We start from the raw sequence: 21,436 nt of genomic DNA on the forward strand, positions 1-21,436 counted from the left end.
ATATTATTTTTCTATATTTTATTTTAAGTAATTCTCTTCTACGGCGTAAAGCCCCTATTTCTCAATGTATGCAAGCATTGATATTTTTTTTTTTTTTTTTTTTTTAAGAGGGAAGACATATTAGGAACTCCATTTATTACGTATTAAGTGAATATTACGTGCATATATTGTATTTGTACGAAGTGACGGTGGTTGCATATGGATGTCTTCAAAACCTTTTATTTTCAGCTTTCCATTTTTACATCTCAACATAATTTTTTTTTTTCTTTTATTTATTTATTTATTTTTTTTTTTTTAAAGGAAACCTCAGAATTTGCGCTATTCAGTTTTAGCTTTATCATCATAGGAATCCTTGGGCTTTATGCCTCTTTTCTTTGCCTCTTTTTTGGGCTTTATATGCCTCTTTTATGGGCCATCTTGCCTCTTTTGTGGGCTTTTTTTTTTTTTTTTTTTTTTTTTTTTTTTTTTTTTTTTTATTAATATATTTTTATTTGTAAGTTACCATAATTCACAAGTATTAAATCATAAACAATTGAAAAGTGATTAACCTAAAAATATAATAACAGTAATAGAAATATTATTTAATATCAAAGACATACTTCCTAGCCAATGAACCCCCTAAAGACAGAAAAATGATACAAGTATACTCTACTCCAGAACAATCAACACAATATCAGATATCCCTGACCCCCAACACCCTATTTCTGAAAAACTACATGAGCATTATACAGGTATATGAAAATCAAACTAGATAATTCTCTACCCTAAAGTCCATTATTTTTCTAAACGTTAATTCCAAGTGATTAGGATCAAACACCTTATTATTATGTAGACATTTGAGCCAGGTAGCCCAAACAAGATTCCTGTATTCGGAAACAATAATCAAGTTAAAGTTATGTATCATTTTATTTTTTAGTTTTGGCAGCTTGTTTAAAATAATAGACAAGTTAACATTTACATAATTGCCACAGTTTGCTTCCAATAGGTCCATTACAGTACTTCTAACTTGAAGGAATAATGGACATTCCAAATACATGTGTTTTTCGTTATCAGCATTTTCAAGGTGGCATAATATACATTCACGGTCATTTGCCCGTCTTCTAACCATAGGGGTCATCCCAAAGATAAGTCTATAACTAATCTCTCTAGCTTTTGGTGGGATATGTTTACTGTGTAGGTTTATGAATGTGTCCTTGAATTCTGTCACCCCAAGAACTCTCCCCCACTTAATCCTATTCACTAGGCTTTCCTGTAACAGCTTTTTAAGTGTTATGTATGATTCTTTGGGTTTTTTTCTAACCCACCCACACAGACGTAGCAGTAAGGCACTTCAAATAAATAGGGCCTACTGGATCGGACTTCAAAGAAAACATCTTTTATTTTTGAATCTAAATATGCTATTTTACAGTCTACAATACACAATTAACATTAATTGCATTTCTGGGGCAAAATTTATTAAAACTTTATGGTGGGTCAGTATGGACATGTGCTACATATAAGAAAAAAAAGAAATACGCTATTTTTAATATTCTTTTCATGGGCGTAGCCAGGATTTTTTTTTGGGAGGGGGGGGGAGTTGGGGGGATTTTTTCGCTCCCCCCTTGAAAAAAATATACATCTATGTATGTATGCATGCATATATATATGTATGTATGTATGTATGTATGTACATAATTAATCTTTATTACATTCTGACCATTTAGGCCCCTATTCCTTCGGAAGACGCTTATTGTGCCCTAGAATATGTTCAACCTGTAGTTAGTGGGAAAAATTGTAGACTCCCTGTCACATTATTGTTTGTGACATGAGTTAGTGGCAATCACGAAGTATATAACTTTTTGTTATGTTTCACGTGAAAGTGAAACCTAATCGAGCATTATGGGCAGGAAATCTCGTTCTGAGAGTTAACCCCATGGTTAGAAATCAGTAGACACCATTTTCTTAAAGTCATAAGTAGTTACCATGATTTTGAAAAGAGAGGATGCATAAATATTTAATGTAAGAAGTATAAACAGATATGTGCTTATTGTGCTTTTGCCAGTATGTTTATATTTTATGTCAAAATAAAAAAATTGTGAATTCGTGTCTATTCAGACACATATTCACAGAGTAATATATATAGAAAGATATATATATATCTTAGAATAGTATATATTAACATGTCACTCATAGGAGGATAGACTACATTTGCGGTGTATTAAAGTTTTTTCCACTACAAATGCGTTTAACATTGTTTCAGTTGCCTAGGAAACACTCCAAGAAACAATGGTTGTACTAGAAAAAATAAAGAGCTCAGAGATTGAGTTCTATAGTGCACAAAGAGTATTATATTGTAGTTGCTCTTTACCGAAATTTATGGTATAGGTGAGCAAACACTAGCGGATCCAGAACGTTGGAGTGGGGGGGGGCGATTTTTTTTCCAAACCCTAACCCTAACGCCCAGTAAACCTTAACCCTATACATAAACGTGCGTACAGTATATATATATTCTCTTGATACCTTGGGGGTCTGGGGGAGCGCTGTGAGCCTCGTCAGTGGGGTTCGAGGCAAAGCCCCGACGCCAAAAGCGTTTTCCTGCATTCTTCACTGTAGAAACGAATTCATCTACACTTTTTAGATCTACTTGTTTTGGATCGGCTAAAGACTTCCAATTCGAAAAGTTGCTTTCGTGTTCTTTTAGTTCTAAATGTCAATGTAGGCCTACACGGCGATTAGAAAAGAAAGTCTCGTAAGCCCCCATACAGGCGTAGGACGTAATCATCATCTTTTTTTTTAAAGTAGGCTAACGTCTGTAGGCTATTTCATAAGATAGACTACAGTCAAGAAAACCGCAGCTCACGTCGAGTCGTTTACATTGACTAAAAGTATTGAGCTATTATTGGCTTGGACGAAAGTCTTTGCAGTGTAACCTCTCAAATGAGTACGTTCAGACATTAAATATTGCTATTCATTAAGTCTTTAGTACGAAACATCAAGTGACGCAAAATTTCAACGTTATAGGTTAAAACATGCACTGTGTAACAAATTAAAATGGCGCATTTTTTTCAAAGAGACTTTAAAACATTGCGTTAGTATTCTAAAGAGGCGTTTCCGTTACGCCGACCAGCCTTCAGCTCACTATAAAATATTGCCTTAAGCATATGTTCGCCCCCCATACGGGATACGTGCCCTGCCCAGCGTAACTGTGGACTCTAAAAAGCTCTCGGTATTAAGGTCTGCCTCTTCATCTGCTATCGTTCCCTTTTTACTACTCGCACTGCCTGTCTGTTTAGTAAAAAGTGTGTAGCCTACACGCTATTTCTCCCACACCCATTCTCAAATCAAGCTGAAACTTCGCACAATTATTCATGGATATAGACAAGACATGAAAAAAAAATTAACCAGTTAGACAATTAATTACCGTACTGGTAATTCATTATTTTGTCTAACAACAACAATGGAAACTAATCCTTCAGTATTCACGGATATCACTAAATTTTTAGGGTTTAGTTCCCTTAAATAATCGTTAACGCTATTTCTCCATCACGCATTCTCCCATCAATATGATACTTTAAACAATTATTAACAAAAACATGAATCAATAAACAAAAATATTCAATTAGTCATATATTTATAGGCCTAGGTGATTGATTATTTTGTTTGATATCGAATAAAGGAAATAACTAGTACATTATTAGTAGATATAGCTTTAAGGACGGAGTTCTTTCCCTTTAAATAAGCTTTTTTTAAATGATTTTATATTTTGCTTATTAAATATATGCATCGTTTCTTTTTTAAAAAATAGCATCTGTTACATAAGTGTAAACACACTTTGCGAGCCCTGACCTCACAAAGACCTTCCTTCAGGGAAGAGTACCAGGAAAAAGATGGGAAGGCAACAAAAAACATTGGACGGGCCTGTCATTGAAAGATATTCTATCCAAGGCAAAAGACAGAAAGGAAAGGAGACAGACGGTCAACAGATCTTGTGTGGTTACCAACGAGATCCAACATGCCATAAAAATTAAGAATAGCATCATTTCAGCCTTGTATTTTTGATTATTCGTACAGTGTCGTGCATTCATGCAATTAAACAAACACGCACTGATATGAGGGTCTATATTGTGTGTAGATGTGTAAGAACTAGCGTGGAATTAGCTGACAGAAAAAAAAAGAGCCTTGGCAGAAGGAAATGGCCTAAAAAAAAAGTCTTCTTATCTTATAAATTACAAGCGTTCCTTCAGCATTATGAGGCACCAAAACGGTGATCCAAACCCTTGACTCTCTAGATAACAAAAGTGCTCATCAGCGATATCAATGCATGAACATATTAGTAGATGTGTAATCAGGGGCGACAGCAGGATTTTTTTACAAGGGAGGGGATGTAAGGTATACTGTAAATGCTTGTTTCATGAAATGGAAAAAATACAGCTGACCAAGTGAACAAGCTATTTACTATACACTTTGTTAAGTTTATCCATGTGGCCCGTGCCTCACTTTGGTCGATCAAATAAAAACTGCATACTTCGACTGTGGCTGCCGAAACTGTGAATATCTTTACTGATAAATCGCTTCTCGTCGCGGTGGACAAGTTGGCGATAAACGCTTATCATGCACAGTGCTAAAAGTATTGATGGACAAGTTGGTGATAAACGCTTATTATGCACAGTGCTAAAAGTATTGATGGACAAGTTGGCGATAAACGCTTATCATGCAAAGTGCTAAAAGTATTGATGGACAAGTTGGTGATAAACGCTTATCATGCACAGTGCTTAAAGTATTGATGGACAAGTTGGCGATAAACGCTTATCATGCACAGTGCTAAAATTATTGATGGACAAGTTGGTGATAAACGCTTATTACGCACAGTGCTAAAAGTCTTGATGGACAAGCTGGCGACAAATGCCTATCATGCACAGTGCTAAAAGTCTTGATGGACAAGCTGGCGACAAATGCCTATCATGCACAGTGCTAAAAGTCTTGATGGACAAGCTGGCGTTGTTGACCGTAACCAGGTTTTGATTTGTCGTTTGTACTGAAAGATCGTAGTGGCCAATAAAGTTAGCCCGATCAAAATCGCTTCTTTAACAGCCGAAAAAAATCTCAGTGTTTCAGTCAACAGTCTCTAACGTGGCAACGCCTGCAACCTGTGATTGTGAATACCAGTAATTGAACCGGTTCATCGTCTTGCATTCGAAATTGTCGATACCGGTACTGTGGTGACGTATAAGATACCGGTACTGAGGTGACATATACGATATCGGTACTGTGGGGACAGATACAATACCGGATCTGTGGGGACAGATACGATACCGGTATCGTGGGGACAGATACGATACCGGAACTGTGGGGACAGATACGATACCGGTACTGTGGGGACAGATACAATACCGGTACTGTGGGGACAGATGCGATACCGGTACTGTGGGGACAGATACAATACCGGTACTGTGGTAACAGATACAATACTGTGCATTTCTGACAGCAAGCAGACTTCTGAATTCTTCAAGTTTCAGCTCTTACATCTTTTTAGGATGCAGACAAAACAGATTGAACTGAACATTATTATTGCTAGAAAACGAGACGTTAATGAAGAAAATAACAAACCAAGACACGAAATGTTTTCTGTAATAGCTCTCAAAACCCAAGCGTGTGGCGTTTTCTTGGAGTGTTCTTTGCTGCTAATCTTCGGCAGCGCCATCTCTATACCAAATTTCTCTGCCAGCGGTCTCGCCTTACTCATGATGTCCTCTCTGAAGTGTTCCTCAGTATGGTCATATTTTTTTTTATCATTTCAATGAGACTGCTGATGTGCTGTTGAGCGGCCACTATGTTAAAAAAAAATGGACAGACTGCAACATCTGGGCAACTGGTTTAAGAACGTAAAGAGTAAATGGCAACAATGAAAAGACAAATCAGAAACAAGTGAGAAGCAGGTACTGTGTAACAGGTGTGTAATTCGTTTGGTTAGACCTGCAGAAATTATTTCAAGATTCGCCAAACAGTCAAAGATCATCTCAAAGTTGTGACTGAAAACGCGAATGGATTTGTACTTCTCAGCCCATCGTGTCTCATTCAAAAGAAATAAATTTGGTACCAACACTCGTCGCTTGGGACGGTCATGGAAAAAAAAAATCTTCTCGATGACACAGACATGATTACGTATATCAGAAATGTTATTCAGGTAATTGACAACAAAATTAAGTTCTGTCTGTTTTAATGTAAAGGTCCTAAATCAGCTTTTCGGTATGCAGTTTCTCGATGCTCCAAAGTTGCAGTAGTAAATGGGGTACCAACAGACCCAGTAAATGCAGTTTATTCATGATGATGATGCTAGAATTTTGGTGCTGTGTTGATCCAAATCGCTGGTTTGACTCGGAAGATGGCCTGTGAAGATCTTTCTTATATCCTCTGTCATTAGCCTCTTATATTAATAACTTATCCTTACAACTGTACTTCAGTTGAAACACTGCTTAATTATTTGCAACTTAGAAGGGTTTAATTGATTTGGTGGTGCAAAAATTTGCTAGAATTCGGCTACTTAGAATCCAAGGGTGCATGAATACCCCCTTGCACCCCGTCCCCTTAGGCGTCCATGTGTGTAACTGTAGTTCTATTTCTGCCACACACACATATTCAAAAAGGAAATTGACTTAATGAAAGATTTCATCTACTTAAACAAGGTGTAATGAAAGATTTCATCTACTTAAACAAGGTGTATACAATAGTTGAAACTTTAACAATCCTGATTGCTGACTGGATTAGTCTCTGACACACTCGTATTTATTTATATTTAAAATCAATTTTTGTTAAATTTTCTATATGCTGTGCTTGTTTTTTTTTTTTTTAACCAATCAGATTGTTTGTACTTGGACCTTGTAATTAGCATAGCTTGATGAAAGATGTTTGACACACTCATACATGTAATGTAATGTATACTGTAATTTATAGAGCACACACCAGATTTACCACATACACCAAATGGATGTCAGCACAAGACAAGAGAATCACATACAAGTACATGGTAGTCATTGTAAGGTGTTTTTATTGTCTGAACTCTGGTTTCCTTTTCTTTTTAATTAAAGTCAAAGGGCTATGTAAAATTTTAAAATTTAAGCAAGTCGATTGATAGTAAAATAAAAATGAGTACTCCCTGAAACGCCAGCATTGAGAAGGAGGCTGTAATGTAAGTAATAAGGAAATTGTGAATATATGACAGAAAATAATGGCATGAACATCGACTAGCATTTGAAAGTGATAATATTGAACAAGTCATACTGGAAGAATATCGAATTTTTATCATCAATGGATACTAAATAATAATTATAGATTATGTCAATGCTATAAAAGTATATTTATAACATTACAATCATTAAAGACTAAAACTTTTGGGTTAAAAATAAATCCTTAAAAATTGTCTCCCTTATTTTGATAACGTAAGCAAGAAAGAAATCAAGGTCAGCAAGAAGAACACACACTGTGGCCTCACAACAAAAAAACAACAACAGTATATTGAAGCTATCTGGATAGGATGGTATAGAACAGAGATTTTCTGCTAAAAAAAAACATTTTGTATTTCTCTGAAACTTATGTAGGCTACCCCATAGAAGGCATATATTTTTTTAAGGCTCTTTAAAATTAAATCTAAAAATGAATGCTCATTAACTAAAAAAAACAACATCTGAAAACATTAAAAGATTAAAAAAAAAACATTTAATACCTTTTCTTTCCTTGTCAATGAAGAACCACAAAGTGAGCAATCAAAATTAACATATAGGGCCTACATACAAGCTTACATACTATTATAATCTCAAATCATCCTTGAGGACTGATAAAATATGTATACTATATAATGAATATTATTAGGACGGCTAATATAAATTTGATAAATTAACGATCTTACTTTCCTAATTAAATTTAGAATCAAATGTATATTAATTATTACTTAATGTGAATATATATAATATATAGGGTTAGGGTTAGGATATATATATATCATGGCATGACACACTTTATTCCAATTTGTTATCTAGATTAATGCCCCTTACAATTAGAAACATCCCTTTGTAAAGCTTAAGCATTATATTTCATTATATGAGCTATGAGAAATAAAATGATAAGTATAGTTTTAAAAAAGCAATAAAAATTATAAATTATACTAATACTATTAATAATGGCTGCCTGGCCGTGCAGTAATACTGCAGCAGTAGCCCATGCATGCTCTATGGTCTTGGGTTCATACCCTGCCCCTCCCATCCCCTGCTGGAGGTAGGCTACATATTGGACTAGGAAATAGATTATCTTCAACTCTGAAAGAACATCCAAAATATGTAATACATTTTTACAAACAAACATTTTATAAACAAATATTTTTACAAACACATATAAATCTAGATCTATAATAGTCAAATCTAGAGAAATATATTAATTATATGATAACTGAATAAATGATATAACAATTTAATAAACGTCTGTGCTCCATATGTTGAGAAGTACCTATCAAAAAAAGATCATTCACTTTGTTAGCAGTATAATATAGCTAGATATTGTTCTACAACTTACCTTGAAAGTCTATTTTCTAAATCTTTAATCTGAACAAGAAAAAACTCTTTGGTTTCTTCTTCAACTTTAGGTACTGTTTTGGGGGGCACCTGCTTTTTGCCACTTCCCTTTTTCTTTCCTTTTTTGCCGCTACTTTTCTTTTTAGGAGGCATATTATTAATATCTTAAAAATTTCTTAAATACGATTTAATGAAAATAAAAGAATACAACACAGTAATTTTTTATCTTAAAAATTTAGACCCAGTTTTTTAAAGAGGCGATTTCAAAATATTTAGTTCGCCATCTTGCTTACAGGTCTTGTATCCTGGCAACGTTAAAATATAAAACTTAAAAGCTGATCTGACTTTTCAAGTGTTTCTGTGAAATAGATCTACGGCATAGTCTATAGATCTAAACAAATACTTAAAATTCTAGTGTGATTTAGACTAGATTTATTTGATCGATTTTTTTTCTTCTGCAAACTAAATCTATAGGTCTAGATCTAATCTTGAGATCTAGATCTAGATGATCTAATAAGTCATATAGTTTATAGTTCATATTTTTAAACGCAGCAGTACTCCGTTTCCTGTTTCGCTTCCTATGATTCCATTATTTACTTGCCTAATGGACAATTTAACTGATTCAGAAGCTAAAAAAATTGACAGTCCAGACAGCAAAACGTAATTTTATTCAGCACTACATCTAGAATCTAGTTATGTTAGATCTAGAACTCTTAATGAGGCTACTAATTATCTAGATCTAATATAGATTCTTGACCTGTTTAAATAATCTAGAAAATGAAAATTATCCAAAATTAAAATACTTTAAAATAGACTCTAAAATAGATTATTTGAAAAAACTAAATACTAAAATAGACTTTTATAGATAGTCATTACTAGAGTCTAGATCTAGACTCTAGATTCTACAGTAGTCAAGAGTAACTCATCATTGAACACTTAGTCTTAAATCTATTCTATACACTATACTGAATCACAGTGATTTCAGTGAATCAGTCTCTTCTGACTTCTGGGATTAAAAATTAATAATCTATGTCTATTCTAATCTAGATTAAAAAATAATTAAATTCTAGATCTATATCTAGAATGTCTAGATTCTAGAAAAGATAGATGACTAAGTGGAAGACTCTAATTACTCTAAACTCTAAGAAAAGTAAGATACTTCTAAAGTAATCTAAATTTTAAGATATCTATAGTCTAAGACAAGATGATATTCTCTACACTAGTACTAATAGTGTAGATTCTAGACCTAGTAAATATAGTACTTAAGTACTAAGTAGTAAATCTAGTAATACTAGATTCTAGTATTACAAACTTCTTAAAAGTAAAGTAGCAATTATACATAAAACACTGAACCATAATCTTCAAATGCAAAAACAAAATTTAATAAAATACTCAGAAAGACACAAAGATAAAGGCACATTCCTCATTCCATATGCTAGGACAAATCCTTCAAAAGCTCCTTCTTCCCTAGCGCTATTAGAGCATGGAATGAGTTGGCTGAGCTAGCCAGGAAAACCAGTGACTTGGCGGAGTTTCCCCCCCCCCCCCTTTCAATATAATTTATATTAAGGACGCTCTCCCCTGCCATTGCTAAATCTATTTATGGCATTGACTTTGCCTAAATTTTGAACTATCACTGTGGCACGTGTATGGCAATTAGAATCTAGTCTTTTCTTTGAAAATGTGTCAACTCTCTTTTATATATATTTATATGTATATATTTATTAGGAGGCTTTGATGAAACTCCAATCTGCACAGTTTTTCCAAATGAACCACATACCACCTTACCAAGACTCAACGTATGCTGTCCATCAGCGCTATGAAGACACTTCTTACATTATATTTCATCAAATACAAAAAAACAAACCAAAAGGCAGGCCCCAGGGCAGTTTAAATGGATCACTTGCTGGCTCGCAGTTGAGATCACAACAAGGGGGCATCGTAGCTGTTCGAAGTGACCGCAGTGCAGTAAGGTCACCTGAGCACAAAACGCCTACAAGCAAGGTCTGCGTGATAACTTAGAAAAAAAAATATACCAGGTTAAAACAAGATGTGGCTGCTTAAATTTTTGTTTCATCCTAGTATTTTGAAATATTAAATATTAATTTTACCCAAGCTTAGTTTCTATAGCTGTAGATAAAATTTTCACATTTACTCAATATAATTTTTTTTTATTCATTTGCAAAAAAAAAAAAGATGATTAATATTTACAATTTTAAGAGTTAAATAATGTATTTGTTCGATTTTCACCTTTTTTTTAAGCAATACGCATCAAAGTTTGATTGTTTTTAAATAGACTTTAAGCAAATGATATTTTGTGTCATTGCTAAAGTTTATGATTTGATCCAATTCTATTTATTAAGTCAAGCAATTAAGTGTGTGATAGTCAAAGCTTGTTAACCTGGTCTTGCATGTTTAGTTCTAGCTTCATTATGTTTATATTTGTGATAATGGCTTTAGAGTGCTACTGAAGTATTTAATTTGGTAAAAAAAGTCTAAAATCTTCATGATGAGCTACAATGTCACTCGTGTGAAATTGGAAATGTTTCTAGAATAATTGGAATTTTAAAAAAGTACCTTGCTATAATTATCTTTTTTTGCATATATGCTTTAATTTTGTAATGTTGAATCGATAAGTAATATTTACAATAAAATAAATACCACATTGGCCAGCCAAAGTACAGTATTTACAGTACAGCTAAAAATCACATTTGTTAAACTTCTGTACAATTCTAAGGCCATTATTCCAATTTTTTTAAAGATTTATTTTCTTCTCACTCAATGCTAGTTTGTCATTTATTCTGTATATATTGTTTATTATTGAGTTTCTTCATATACTTAGTAGTTTTTTTACAAAGTATTATTTGTTTATATATATATGTTACCGGCAAATTGCGAAATGCAGGCATTCTATAGAATGCCTAGGCATTCGGCCTGGCATTTTTTGGCAAAGTATGAAATGATCATTTCTTATTTTGCCTAGGCACTAGGAATAAATATTATTCCAGGAAATTTATCTAAATTTCACACATTGCCTGAAGCATTTCTAGTCATTCTATAGAGTGCTTAGGCTCAGGAACCCTATACATTTCCTAGGCAAAGTAGGAAATATAGAAATCATTTCTCACTTTACCTGGAATTTTTAGGCATTTTATAGAATGCTGGTAACATAAATACATTTCTCCTTTGTTGTTTTAAATGTTTGCATAGCTAGAGATTGTCTGCATCTTTACTTCTGCTTTACATATATACAGTAAGAGTCCTGAAAACTTGGCTCTAGATAACCTTTGAGTCTGGATAAAAAAACTTAGCCCTGGCAAGGCAGGAAAAACCCAGCACACAGACTCGTTCAAGTTTTTAATTAGTCTCCAAAAACATTCTGATATCCTTTTTTGTTTTTCATTCCTACTATTAGCTCACATTTTTCATGGACGGATGGTGGAATGTGGAAGTTGGTAAAAAAAAATGTGAATCGATTATTTTAAGCTAAAATTCTGCACAATTTCAGTTGGTAGAGTGTTACTAATAATGCAGATGTCATTGGTTCAATTCCCATACTGGTCTATTTTTTTTTTCTCAAGCAATTAAGTGTGTGATAGTCAAAGCTTGTTAACCTGGTCTTGCATGTTTAGTTCTAGCTTCATTATGTTTTTATTTGTGATAATGGCTTTAGAGTGGTACTGAAGTATTTAATTTGGTAAAAAAAGTCTAAAATCTTCATGATGAGCTACAATGTCACTCGTGTGAAATTGGAAATGTTTCTAGAATAATTGGAATTTAAAAAAAGTACCTTGCTATAATTATCTTTTTTTGCATATATGCTTTAATTTTGTAATGTTGAATCGATAAGTAATATTTACAATAAAATAAATACCACATTGGCCAGCCAAAGTACAGTATTTACAGTACAGCTAAAAATCACATTTGTTAAACTTCTGTACAATTCTAAGGCCATTATGAGTCTGGATAAAAAAACTTAGCCCTGGCAAGGCAGGAAAAACCCAGCACACAGACTCGTTCAAGTTTTTAATTAGTCTCCAAAAACATTCTGATATCCTTTTTTGTTTTTCATTCCTACTATTAGCTCACATTTTTCATGGACGGATGGTGGAATGTGGAAGTTGGTAAAAAAAAATGTGAATTGATTATTTTAAGCTAAAATTCTGCACAATTTCAGTTGGTAGAGTGTTACTAATAATGCAGATGTCATTGGTTCAATTCCCATACTGGTCTATTTTTTTTTTCTCCATTTTTATTTTTCAACAATGATGTTCAAGGTCTCACCCAGATCGCAAAGAAAATAAACTTTGGTCAGTTTTGAGGGTCTGTAAAGTAATTAAGACTAGTCACTTGCTTGTTCCTGAAAAAACTCTTTGATCACAAGAAAAATTAATTTTTGTAACATGATGATGCAGAAATATGTCAACTTACTCGACTTTCTGAAAAGAGCGGATGTGCTAAAGCAGAGATGAAATGGTGCCCTTAAACACCTTGGAGCTATTGTCTCAGATGAGGGAACGAAACCTGAACTACTGGCCCGAATAGCACAGTCCACAGCAGCACTTTAAAAAATTAAAATAATATGGAAAGACAAAGGACCATATGCTATTTATACAAATATACATAGTCTATTTTTGGCAGTTAAAAACAATTTTTCGTATCAGGTGAATTATTGCACACTCTGTACTGTATTAGTTAATTTTTATTAAGTAAAGGCTCTATGCTTTCAAAAAGCACATACTTTCTTTTGTGTAAAAGTAATCAGGCAGTTTATTCTCTCTCTTAAACAATACGTGCAATCCCAGATTTTTCTTTTTTATCTCGATTCCTGATAACTTTTCATTTTCCCAAACTCATCCACCCTTCTGCACAAATTAGTCAGCTTTCAGGACTCTACTGAATAGAGATAGATAGATATTGTAAAGATTGTATAATATATATATTTTACTTCAGCTAATTTAAGCCTATTAAAAAAATTTTTTTTCTTTTTTCAGAAAAAACTCTTGTGAAAGACTGTATATTTCAAAGCATTCCTTCTTTTTATTAAATCATTTCTCTTGTTGACTATTGCGATGGAGCTTCATCCCTTTTTAGACAGTAATGTTCGACCAGCCCCATATTGGTGGTACATATTACTGATGACTGGAGAGACTCCTTCAATGAGAGTTGGTCATTCTGCTACATTTGTTCCTGCTGTACACACCAATGAAAGTGATAGGGTTTTTGTCATTGGAGGCGCCAACCCTAGCCAGATTTTTAGTGAAGTCAATGTTCTCGATTTAAAGACTAAATCTTGGGATACTTTGGAAGCGCCTGGTTTTCGTGGGAGATATGAGCACTCTGCTTTCTGTGTGGACAACCTTCCTGGCCAGTTGTTTGTTTTTGGTGGTGCCACGCAGTCTGGAAGTTTGAATGACGTCCAGAAACTGGATCTGGCTACAGGAGCTTGGACAGATGTGAAAGTGGCTGGGACAGCCCCTTCTCCGCGGACTCATCGTAGCTCAGTTGTGATTGGCGCCAAAGTATATTTTTACAGTGGGGGACACAGTGGACAAGACCCTGTTGGTGATCGCAGAGTACACTGTTTGGACACCGTTTCAATGACCTGGTCTACTCTTGCCCCACAGGGTGAGTCTCCGAAGCCTCGCCACGGTCACATCATGGTGGCCATCAAAAACAAAATTTACCTGCATGGTGGGATGGCTGGCTCCACTTTCTATGATGACCTTTATGTTCTAGATCTAGAGCGCTGCTTGTGGTCTTGTGTGAAGAAGAAGAAAACATTCCCACCTGCTCGAGCTGCTCATGAAGCCATTCTGTTTGGGGATGAGATCATTATATTTGGCGGAATGAACAAAGCAGGAGCACTTAATGACTGCTACAAGTTAAATACTGGTAAGTTTATTTCATTCTTTCATTTTTATACCTATAATAGGAACATTTTCTTACATTAGAGCGTAATGTGCTTTTAAGTTTAAAAAGATATGACGATTAGATAGATCTCTCGAGTTTGATTACTTAAGGAGACTAAAAGGATTTTTTAAATTTGAAATTTAGCTTGAGCAGAGCATTTGTTGATGCTCAAATAGGAAAAAAAACAAATAAACTCCCTGATGTCCACAAAAAACAAATTGACCTAGCAACACAGATATTGCTATAGTAATATTGGGAAATGAGATAATAAACTTATAAGAGTAATTATGGTCTTCAATCAAAATTTCCTTAAAGTTACAATAATTTCATTTTTGAAGAAAATTTCTAAAAAATATATTTTATTAATAAAACAAGTTAATTTTAAATCTTAAACATATTACAAAACATTTTTTTTTTTAAATTAAATTTTTCTTACAAAATTTTATTAGATAGACATTGAATTAATCTTTAACATCTCTGAGCAGATAACCTTTTTTTTTTAAACTTCATATTGTCTGCCACATCAGTGAGGTCTTACAAAAGTATGTGCTGGTGCCTCCTATGATTTCATAACTTTTTTTACAATTTGTACTTAAGAACAACCAATGTTATTAATGTAAGATTTGAATTTGTCTGTTATGTTCAACCCTAAAGGTACTCATCAGAATTTTAAAAAAAATATAATATCTGTTATTTAATGCACATCTTAGTTTATTGCAACTGGATTTTTAAATTGTGTTGGTTTTTTTACATGTTAATTGTAGAGAAAAACACTTGGACTAAGCTAGACTATGAAAGTCCTGCACCACCGAATCGTTTAGATTTTGCAATGTGTCTCATCAAACTGAAAGTTCCACTTCATAGCTGCCAGACCGAATCAGACACTCCAGCAGAACTTTCAAAGACCAGTGTCCAGGCCAAGCAAATACTGGAGAGAGAACTTAAACCTGGCAGTGCAAGTTCTCGAGATTCTTTATCAGACACTAGTACTGGTAAATTTTGAATTTTTTATTATACTAGCTGCATAGTTTGGCTCTGTGAAAGTTCTTCAGATTCTTTATCAGACACCAGTACTGGTAAATTTTGAATTTTTATTATACTAGCTGCATAGTTTGGCTCTGTGAAAGTTCTCCAGATTCTTTATCAGACACTAGTACTGGTAAATGTTTGTTGGGGTAGTGCAAGTTATTGAGATTCTTTATAAAGCTGACTTTTAATATGAAGAAATGCTCAATATTAGTCAGCTAAGTTTTGTCCTATTTTGTTCAACTTCACAAGTGTGAAGTTGACTCTTCATGTGACAAGTGACTCTGCATGTGACAAGTGACTCTGCATGTGACTACTGACTCTGCTTGTGAACACTGACTCTGCACACTCTTTTTTTTTTCTATCCTACTCTCTAAACCAGCTGATCAGAGATTTATGTCATTTCTGCTCCTCATAGTTGTCCACCTTGCCCAATCTCTGTCTACTTTCACTCTCTCTAAATTGTTTTTGGGTTAAATAAATACATATTCATGAGGCCTCTTCTCTCATTCAGCTAGTTTGGAGCACACAATTAGTGCAAGTCACTTTTCAACACTTTGCAACAGTTAGCACCTTTAAAAAAAAAGTATCTCTTTCAGACGTTGTGATCTATAGGGCAGATGATGTAAAGGTCATCTGTTTCTATGGTGATGGTTTCATTTGGCCAGCACTATGACCAATAAGTTTGGTGGACTGAGGGGCGTCCCTAAAATCCACAAGTTCAAAATTCCTTCCTTGGCCAAGATGTGAACCTAAGACTCCAGGACGTTTAAAACTTAATATTTGTTAAGTTTGAGCAGTAAAGCCCTTGGCTTCGTTCGAATCCTGGTGAAGACTGGGATTTTTAATTTCAGGATCATTAGGTGCCTCAGAGTCCACTCAGCTCTAATGGTTACCTGACATTAGTTGGGGAAAAGTAAAGGCGGTTGTTATTTGTGCTGGCTGGCCACATGACATCCTTGTGACCTTTACATCATCTGCCCTATAGACCACAAGGTCTCAAAGGGGAACTTTAATTTACTTTTTATTTGATAACATTTTTTTTTCAGCTGATGAACCTCTTTATGCGCTAGAAGCAGACGTAACCCATGGGGCACAACCCAGTGCTTTGGTGAATGACTCTGACAGAGGAGACAGTACAACTAGCTCTCAGGAGACAGTCGAGATCTCTCTCGTAATGATCAACGGTGGAATGGATACAGAAGGGGAGATATTCGATGATACTCTGGTTCTGTGTTTGACTTGAAGACACTTTGTTATTTTTACTTCTTATTTTTCGGGAAAATATCTTTAACATTTTTTTTTCAAATATTTATTTTTTGTTTGCTAATTACAAACCTTTTTTTTTTTTTATTTCATTTACCTTGTTAGTTGTTGCTTAAAAACAGTAATTTGTCTCCAGAAATTCCATAGATCTCAGTGATTATTAATTTAATACATGGCATCCTCTGTACATATAAAGAGTTCTGTGATTTTTTTTTTTTTAAAGTTCAGCTTATGGTGGCTGTTAGGATGTTATTTTTAAGCAATTTGAGTTTTACTTCTGGCCTGGCTAATGGTTCTTGTGCTAGCCATACAGAGTTAAGATTTACCATTAGTTGTAGAAAAAAAAAGAAGGTTTAGCTCTGCTGATTTATGGACTGCATTGATGAATATTGGGAACTAATTGAATTTTTTTTTTTTGTATTGCTGGCACAAATTAACAGTTCATTACTTGCCAAGATCAATAAAGTTAAAAGTTTTTTTGTTTTTTTTTTATGTGAAAAAAACATACATTTTTTGTCAGGCTTAATAAATATTAGTCACAATACTAATACATTTTGTAATACCTTAGTTTTATATTATGTTAAATAAATAAATATTAGTCACAATACTAATACATTTTGTAATACCTTAGTTTTATATTATGTTAGACGCTTCACATCAATCTTTTTATTATTCAAGCTGTATTTTATTATATATTTTATTATTAATAATTTTGATTGGCTTGTGTTCCCAGATTCACTACATTATTTAACCTAGACTGCTCCTTTGAGAAATCTAAGTGTACATGGTCTAGTAAGTTAGAAAAATTGTTTTGAAATTTGAAAAGCGCTTTTTTTAATCATTTTTAACATTGACAGTGAAATATTTCTGATTGTGAGATCAATATTGCTAAAAGTAGAGATGGTGTGTAAACTAAATCTTGTATTCAAACAACTTTGGTATATCATCACCACTGAGCTCTTGTGTTATAATATTGCAATCCACTTAACTAAGGTTCTTCGTTCCTTTCAGAAGCCATCTTATTGAAAGTGTTGATGTACAACTCAGACATTATATGTCTCAAGCTGTATCCAAATTTTCTTAGCTTATGTCATTAGACAGTAGTGAAGAGCAGCTCTTGTCTACTTACTAAATCAAAGAAAAAAAAACTTATTTGAGTTGTTCTCCTGGTTTTGCAATCGTAGCATTTTTCTGTAGCATTTACTCTGAAATTGGGAAGCGTGGTCGAGAGGCTAAGTATGCTTGAACTTGGCTTGGCTACCTATGAAGGGGGCTCAAGATTCGATACCCAACTCTAGCAGAGTTGTGTTTACATACTGAAAAGCTGATCTTATTCTGAATTCTCCATAGCTTGCCCAGGATAGAACAGTTAAGTCTGAGATATTTCTTTTAGGGACTCTTTGATATTAATGTACACTTCTACAACAGCTGTTTCAGTGTGTTATCACTCTGATATGTTAGTTTTTCAAATAGGAAATTGAGAACAATATTTTTACCTTGTTTGCAACCGAATAAAGTCAAATGTTATCACCCATGTATGTATATCTATCTTGTATACAATAGAATCAAAAATGTAATTTTGTATGAATTTTTTCTATTTATTTAATTAAAAAAAAACTTTTAAAGACTTGTTTAAAAAATGGCTTTTTTTTTTTAAATACATGTATTTTTAGTTTTGTATACCGGTATTAGGTTATTAGTCTATCATTTTAACTGATTATTGAAATTTTATTTCTTATGTATTTTAAAGGGGAAGAAAATTTGTGAAGGAATATGTTCATGCAATTGAAGCTTCAGAATTGGTTTTGGAGTGAGTTTGGTTCGGCTAAAAATCCTATTTTATGTGTGCTGTTGTTGCTGATTGTAATTTTTTTTTCTTCTTAAACAGTTTAATATGAAGTTGAGTTGAGAAAGTAAACAAAAAGAAATATGTTTGATCTCTTTGCATCCCAGTAGCCTTCACTATGCAAACATTTTGTGTATATTTTTGTTTTCACAATATTTGTCTGAACAGCATGCATATTTAATATTTTCTATCAGAACGTTGGCTTAGCTATCAAACCACTAGTTTTGTAGTAGCCAAATATATTTGCTACGCCTTTTCTATGACCTGAATTTAATTCAATGCTTCACCTCTTACTCATTTTTGGATTGAGCCTTTTGTTCTCCTTTCATGATGATCGTTATTTGTGGCATACCATTTGTGTTTATTTAATTATTAAAACTTAATTATAGATTCTTAAGGAGAAACAAGAGATTTTTTAATCTAGAATTTTTTTTAAATGTCTTTAGAATTCATTATTAATCAATGCTGATTGTTACTGTTGCATTGTTTGTTTAAATAAGCTCATGATGAGTCTTGCCAGTTGTGTTAACTAAGCTGTTATATTCTATCTCCTGATTAGGCTTGTCATTTAAGTAGATATGTTTTCAATTAAACTTTCAGTTTACTTTATAAGCCAGTATATGCAGAGCTAACCCTTAACTCTTTCTCTCCGTAATTATTTACCAGATTCTGGTGGAATCAACGCTAGTATCGTCAGTTAGGAGAGAAAGAGTTAAGTCTTAGTGAAATCTAGGAAGTAGCTAAGCAAACAAATGTTGCCTAAATTTTGTCTACAAACATAGATTGTAAGCAGTGTGAGGTAAGCAGTGTGAGACGTGCTGGGCAAACTGGTGATCTATTTTGTTTGTTGACAGAAAATTCACTTTAATGTGTGGCTGGATAGCCAAAACTGCTTGACTACCTAACAATAACAAGGGGGCTCGAGTTCAAATCCAGACTCAAGGAGAGTTGTTTGTACTGAGTGCCTAAAGGCAGCACGGATACCTTCTCCAACTGATCCACGAAAAGGATTGGCACCGCACTAAGCAGTATGCTGTACGCATGAAAGATGTGCTAGATAAAAGCAATAACAAACACACAAAAAACTTCACTGTCAAAAAAAAAAAAAAGATTACAAAGTTCCACAAGTCTATGCCTTTGAATGTTTGTTGTTAATTGAAGTGTTAATAACATATTGTGATATAGCCTACAGTTTGCCTGTTTCGTGTGGTATTGAAGTAGCTTTCATCTGTGTACCAGTACTTGATAATATATACATATCTCATTGTCAGTGTTTGTGCTCTAAAACAAATAGAGAATGATTAAGTATTGTGTGCATTACATACAGTGTGCATCAAGAATCTTAGGTCAAGAGTGCATTGATGAGTATTTAGTATTTTATTGAAAACAAAGCCCAGCAATGATGTATCTTTAAAACATCTCTAAATCTAAGCCAGTGTTGTTTTTTTTTGTTGTTGTTTTTTACAAAGCTTATATGAATCCACTCTGTCTGTTTGGTTATTTCTCCCACACCCAATCTTGGATCAAGCTGAAATTTTTTCACTTTTATATTTCTTTTACCTGAGTATACAAGAATCAATTTTTAAAAAAAGTTAATTAACTATTGGTAATTATTATTTTGTTTGGTATTGAACAAGGGAAAAAATTTGTTCTTGACTGATGTGGTGGTATAAGTTGAAATAGGCCCTTAATAGTTTGCTTTAAAGTTTGAAAATAACAATACATAACTATAAAACTTTCTATTTTCATAAGCACTTCTCTAGTACAGTGGTTTGTGTGTTGGATTGAAGAGGCTAGAGCCCTTGAGTTTGAATCCAGGTCATTCAAATTTAAAAATTATTCTAATTGCACTTATTTATTATTGTTAGTCAAGATCTATTACAAATTTAATTACATGACTGATCCATAATAATTGATACAACTATGCTTAATATAAGCTTTGGTTTTTAAAGTATTTTAAAAATATTTTCTTGTTTTAATAATTTATTTACCAGTAATTTTTTTTCTGCATGTATAAGAAAAATATTTAGGATTATTGGGGAAAATAATGTTTATTTGTTATCTCAAATTTTATTATTTCAACAGTTTTAGTCTTGACACTTTTTGTTTGTGAGAAACATATATCATTTATATAGGCTACCATTGCTACTTTCATCAATGTAACATTCATTTATTGACGAGAAGCTGTGCAAAATAAAACAAGTCTCTAACAGTAATGATTGTCAGTGCTCTAAATATTTACCGTACCACATTTTCCCTTTTTTAAATAAAATAAAATGGTTATATTTATCACATAATAATGTTAAAAAAAAAAAAATCCTGTGAAAATTATGTTTGTTTAAACCTGTCATGTAATGCAATGCATTTAAAGCTGGGAAACTTAGAATTAAATGATTAAAAATCTTTTCTTCTAGATTACCAAACTGGTTCTCTTAAAACATTTTACATGTTAAGTAGATAATTATTTTTAAATGGAAGCATATAGGATTCAATGTTTAAATTTAAATATGTTTGCGCTTCACGCATTGCAATATATAACTTATAGTTTTGAATTCATTGCTACTATGTTATGTTATTTAGAGCAAACTAAATCTTGCAATGTTCTCTTGTTGTTGGATTGATACATATTCAGCTCAAGTATATTCAGTGCACAAATTATTTTAAAGTTTCCAACTGATATATACATTACACTTAGAGCTTATGAACAATAAATTTCAAGAACACAATTCGCTTTGTTGTTATTTCTATGTTATAAATTATTATTGATACACACCAGTTTTTCCCCTAATGCTTTTGCTGTATTGTAATACTGTCCTAATGACATATAGTACTGACTATGTATAGT

General features: G+C 33.3%; 2 protein-coding genes across 2 annotated transcripts in view; one reads left to right on the forward strand and one right to left on the reverse strand.

The window, feature by feature from the left end:
* The window catches only part of LOC106057287 (cilia- and flagella-associated protein 157-like), a 30,666-nt gene extending 21,807 nt beyond the window's left edge, over positions 1-8,859 (reverse strand). Inside the window, exon 1 of the mRNA XM_056040322.1 lies at positions 8,542-8,859. Coding sequence (XP_055896297.1) covers positions 8,542-8,693 — 152 coding nt within the window. The 5' untranslated portion in view covers positions 8,694-8,859. The remainder of the gene's footprint in view (positions 1-8,541) is intronic.
* Positions 8,860-9,089: 230 nt separating this feature from the next.
* Positions 9,090-21,317, forward strand: LOC106071362 (rab9 effector protein with kelch motifs-like). The gene is made up of 5 exons (XM_056040330.1): positions 9,090-9,200; positions 10,269-10,544; positions 13,535-14,435; positions 15,218-15,445; positions 16,529-21,317. The coding sequence occupies exons 3-5, from the start codon at positions 13,613-13,615 to the stop codon at positions 16,723-16,725; spliced, it is 1,248 nt and encodes a 415-aa protein (XP_055896305.1). The 5' UTR covers positions 9,090-9,200; positions 10,269-10,544; positions 13,535-13,612; the 3' UTR covers positions 16,726-21,317.
* Positions 21,318-21,436: the final 119 nt, after the last annotated feature.

The sequence above is a fragment of the Biomphalaria glabrata genome, chromosome 9, assembly GCF_947242115.1.
Source record: "Biomphalaria glabrata chromosome 9, xgBioGlab47.1, whole genome shotgun sequence".
Taxonomy (NCBI): domain Eukaryota; kingdom Metazoa; phylum Mollusca; class Gastropoda; family Planorbidae; genus Biomphalaria; species Biomphalaria glabrata.

Coding starts and splice junctions, on each gene's coding strand:
- LOC106071362 (XM_056040330.1), top strand. CDS start 13,613: ATGGAGCTTCATCCCTTTTTAGACAGTAATGTTCGACCAGCCCCATAT. Junction 14,436..15,217: donor CTGCTACAAGTTAAATACTG/GTAAGTTTATTT, acceptor TGTTAATTGTAG/AGAAAAACACTTGGACTAAG. Junction 15,446..16,528: donor TTTATCAGACACTAGTACTG/GTAAATTTTGAA, acceptor TTTTTTTTTCAG/CTGATGAACCTCTTTATGCG.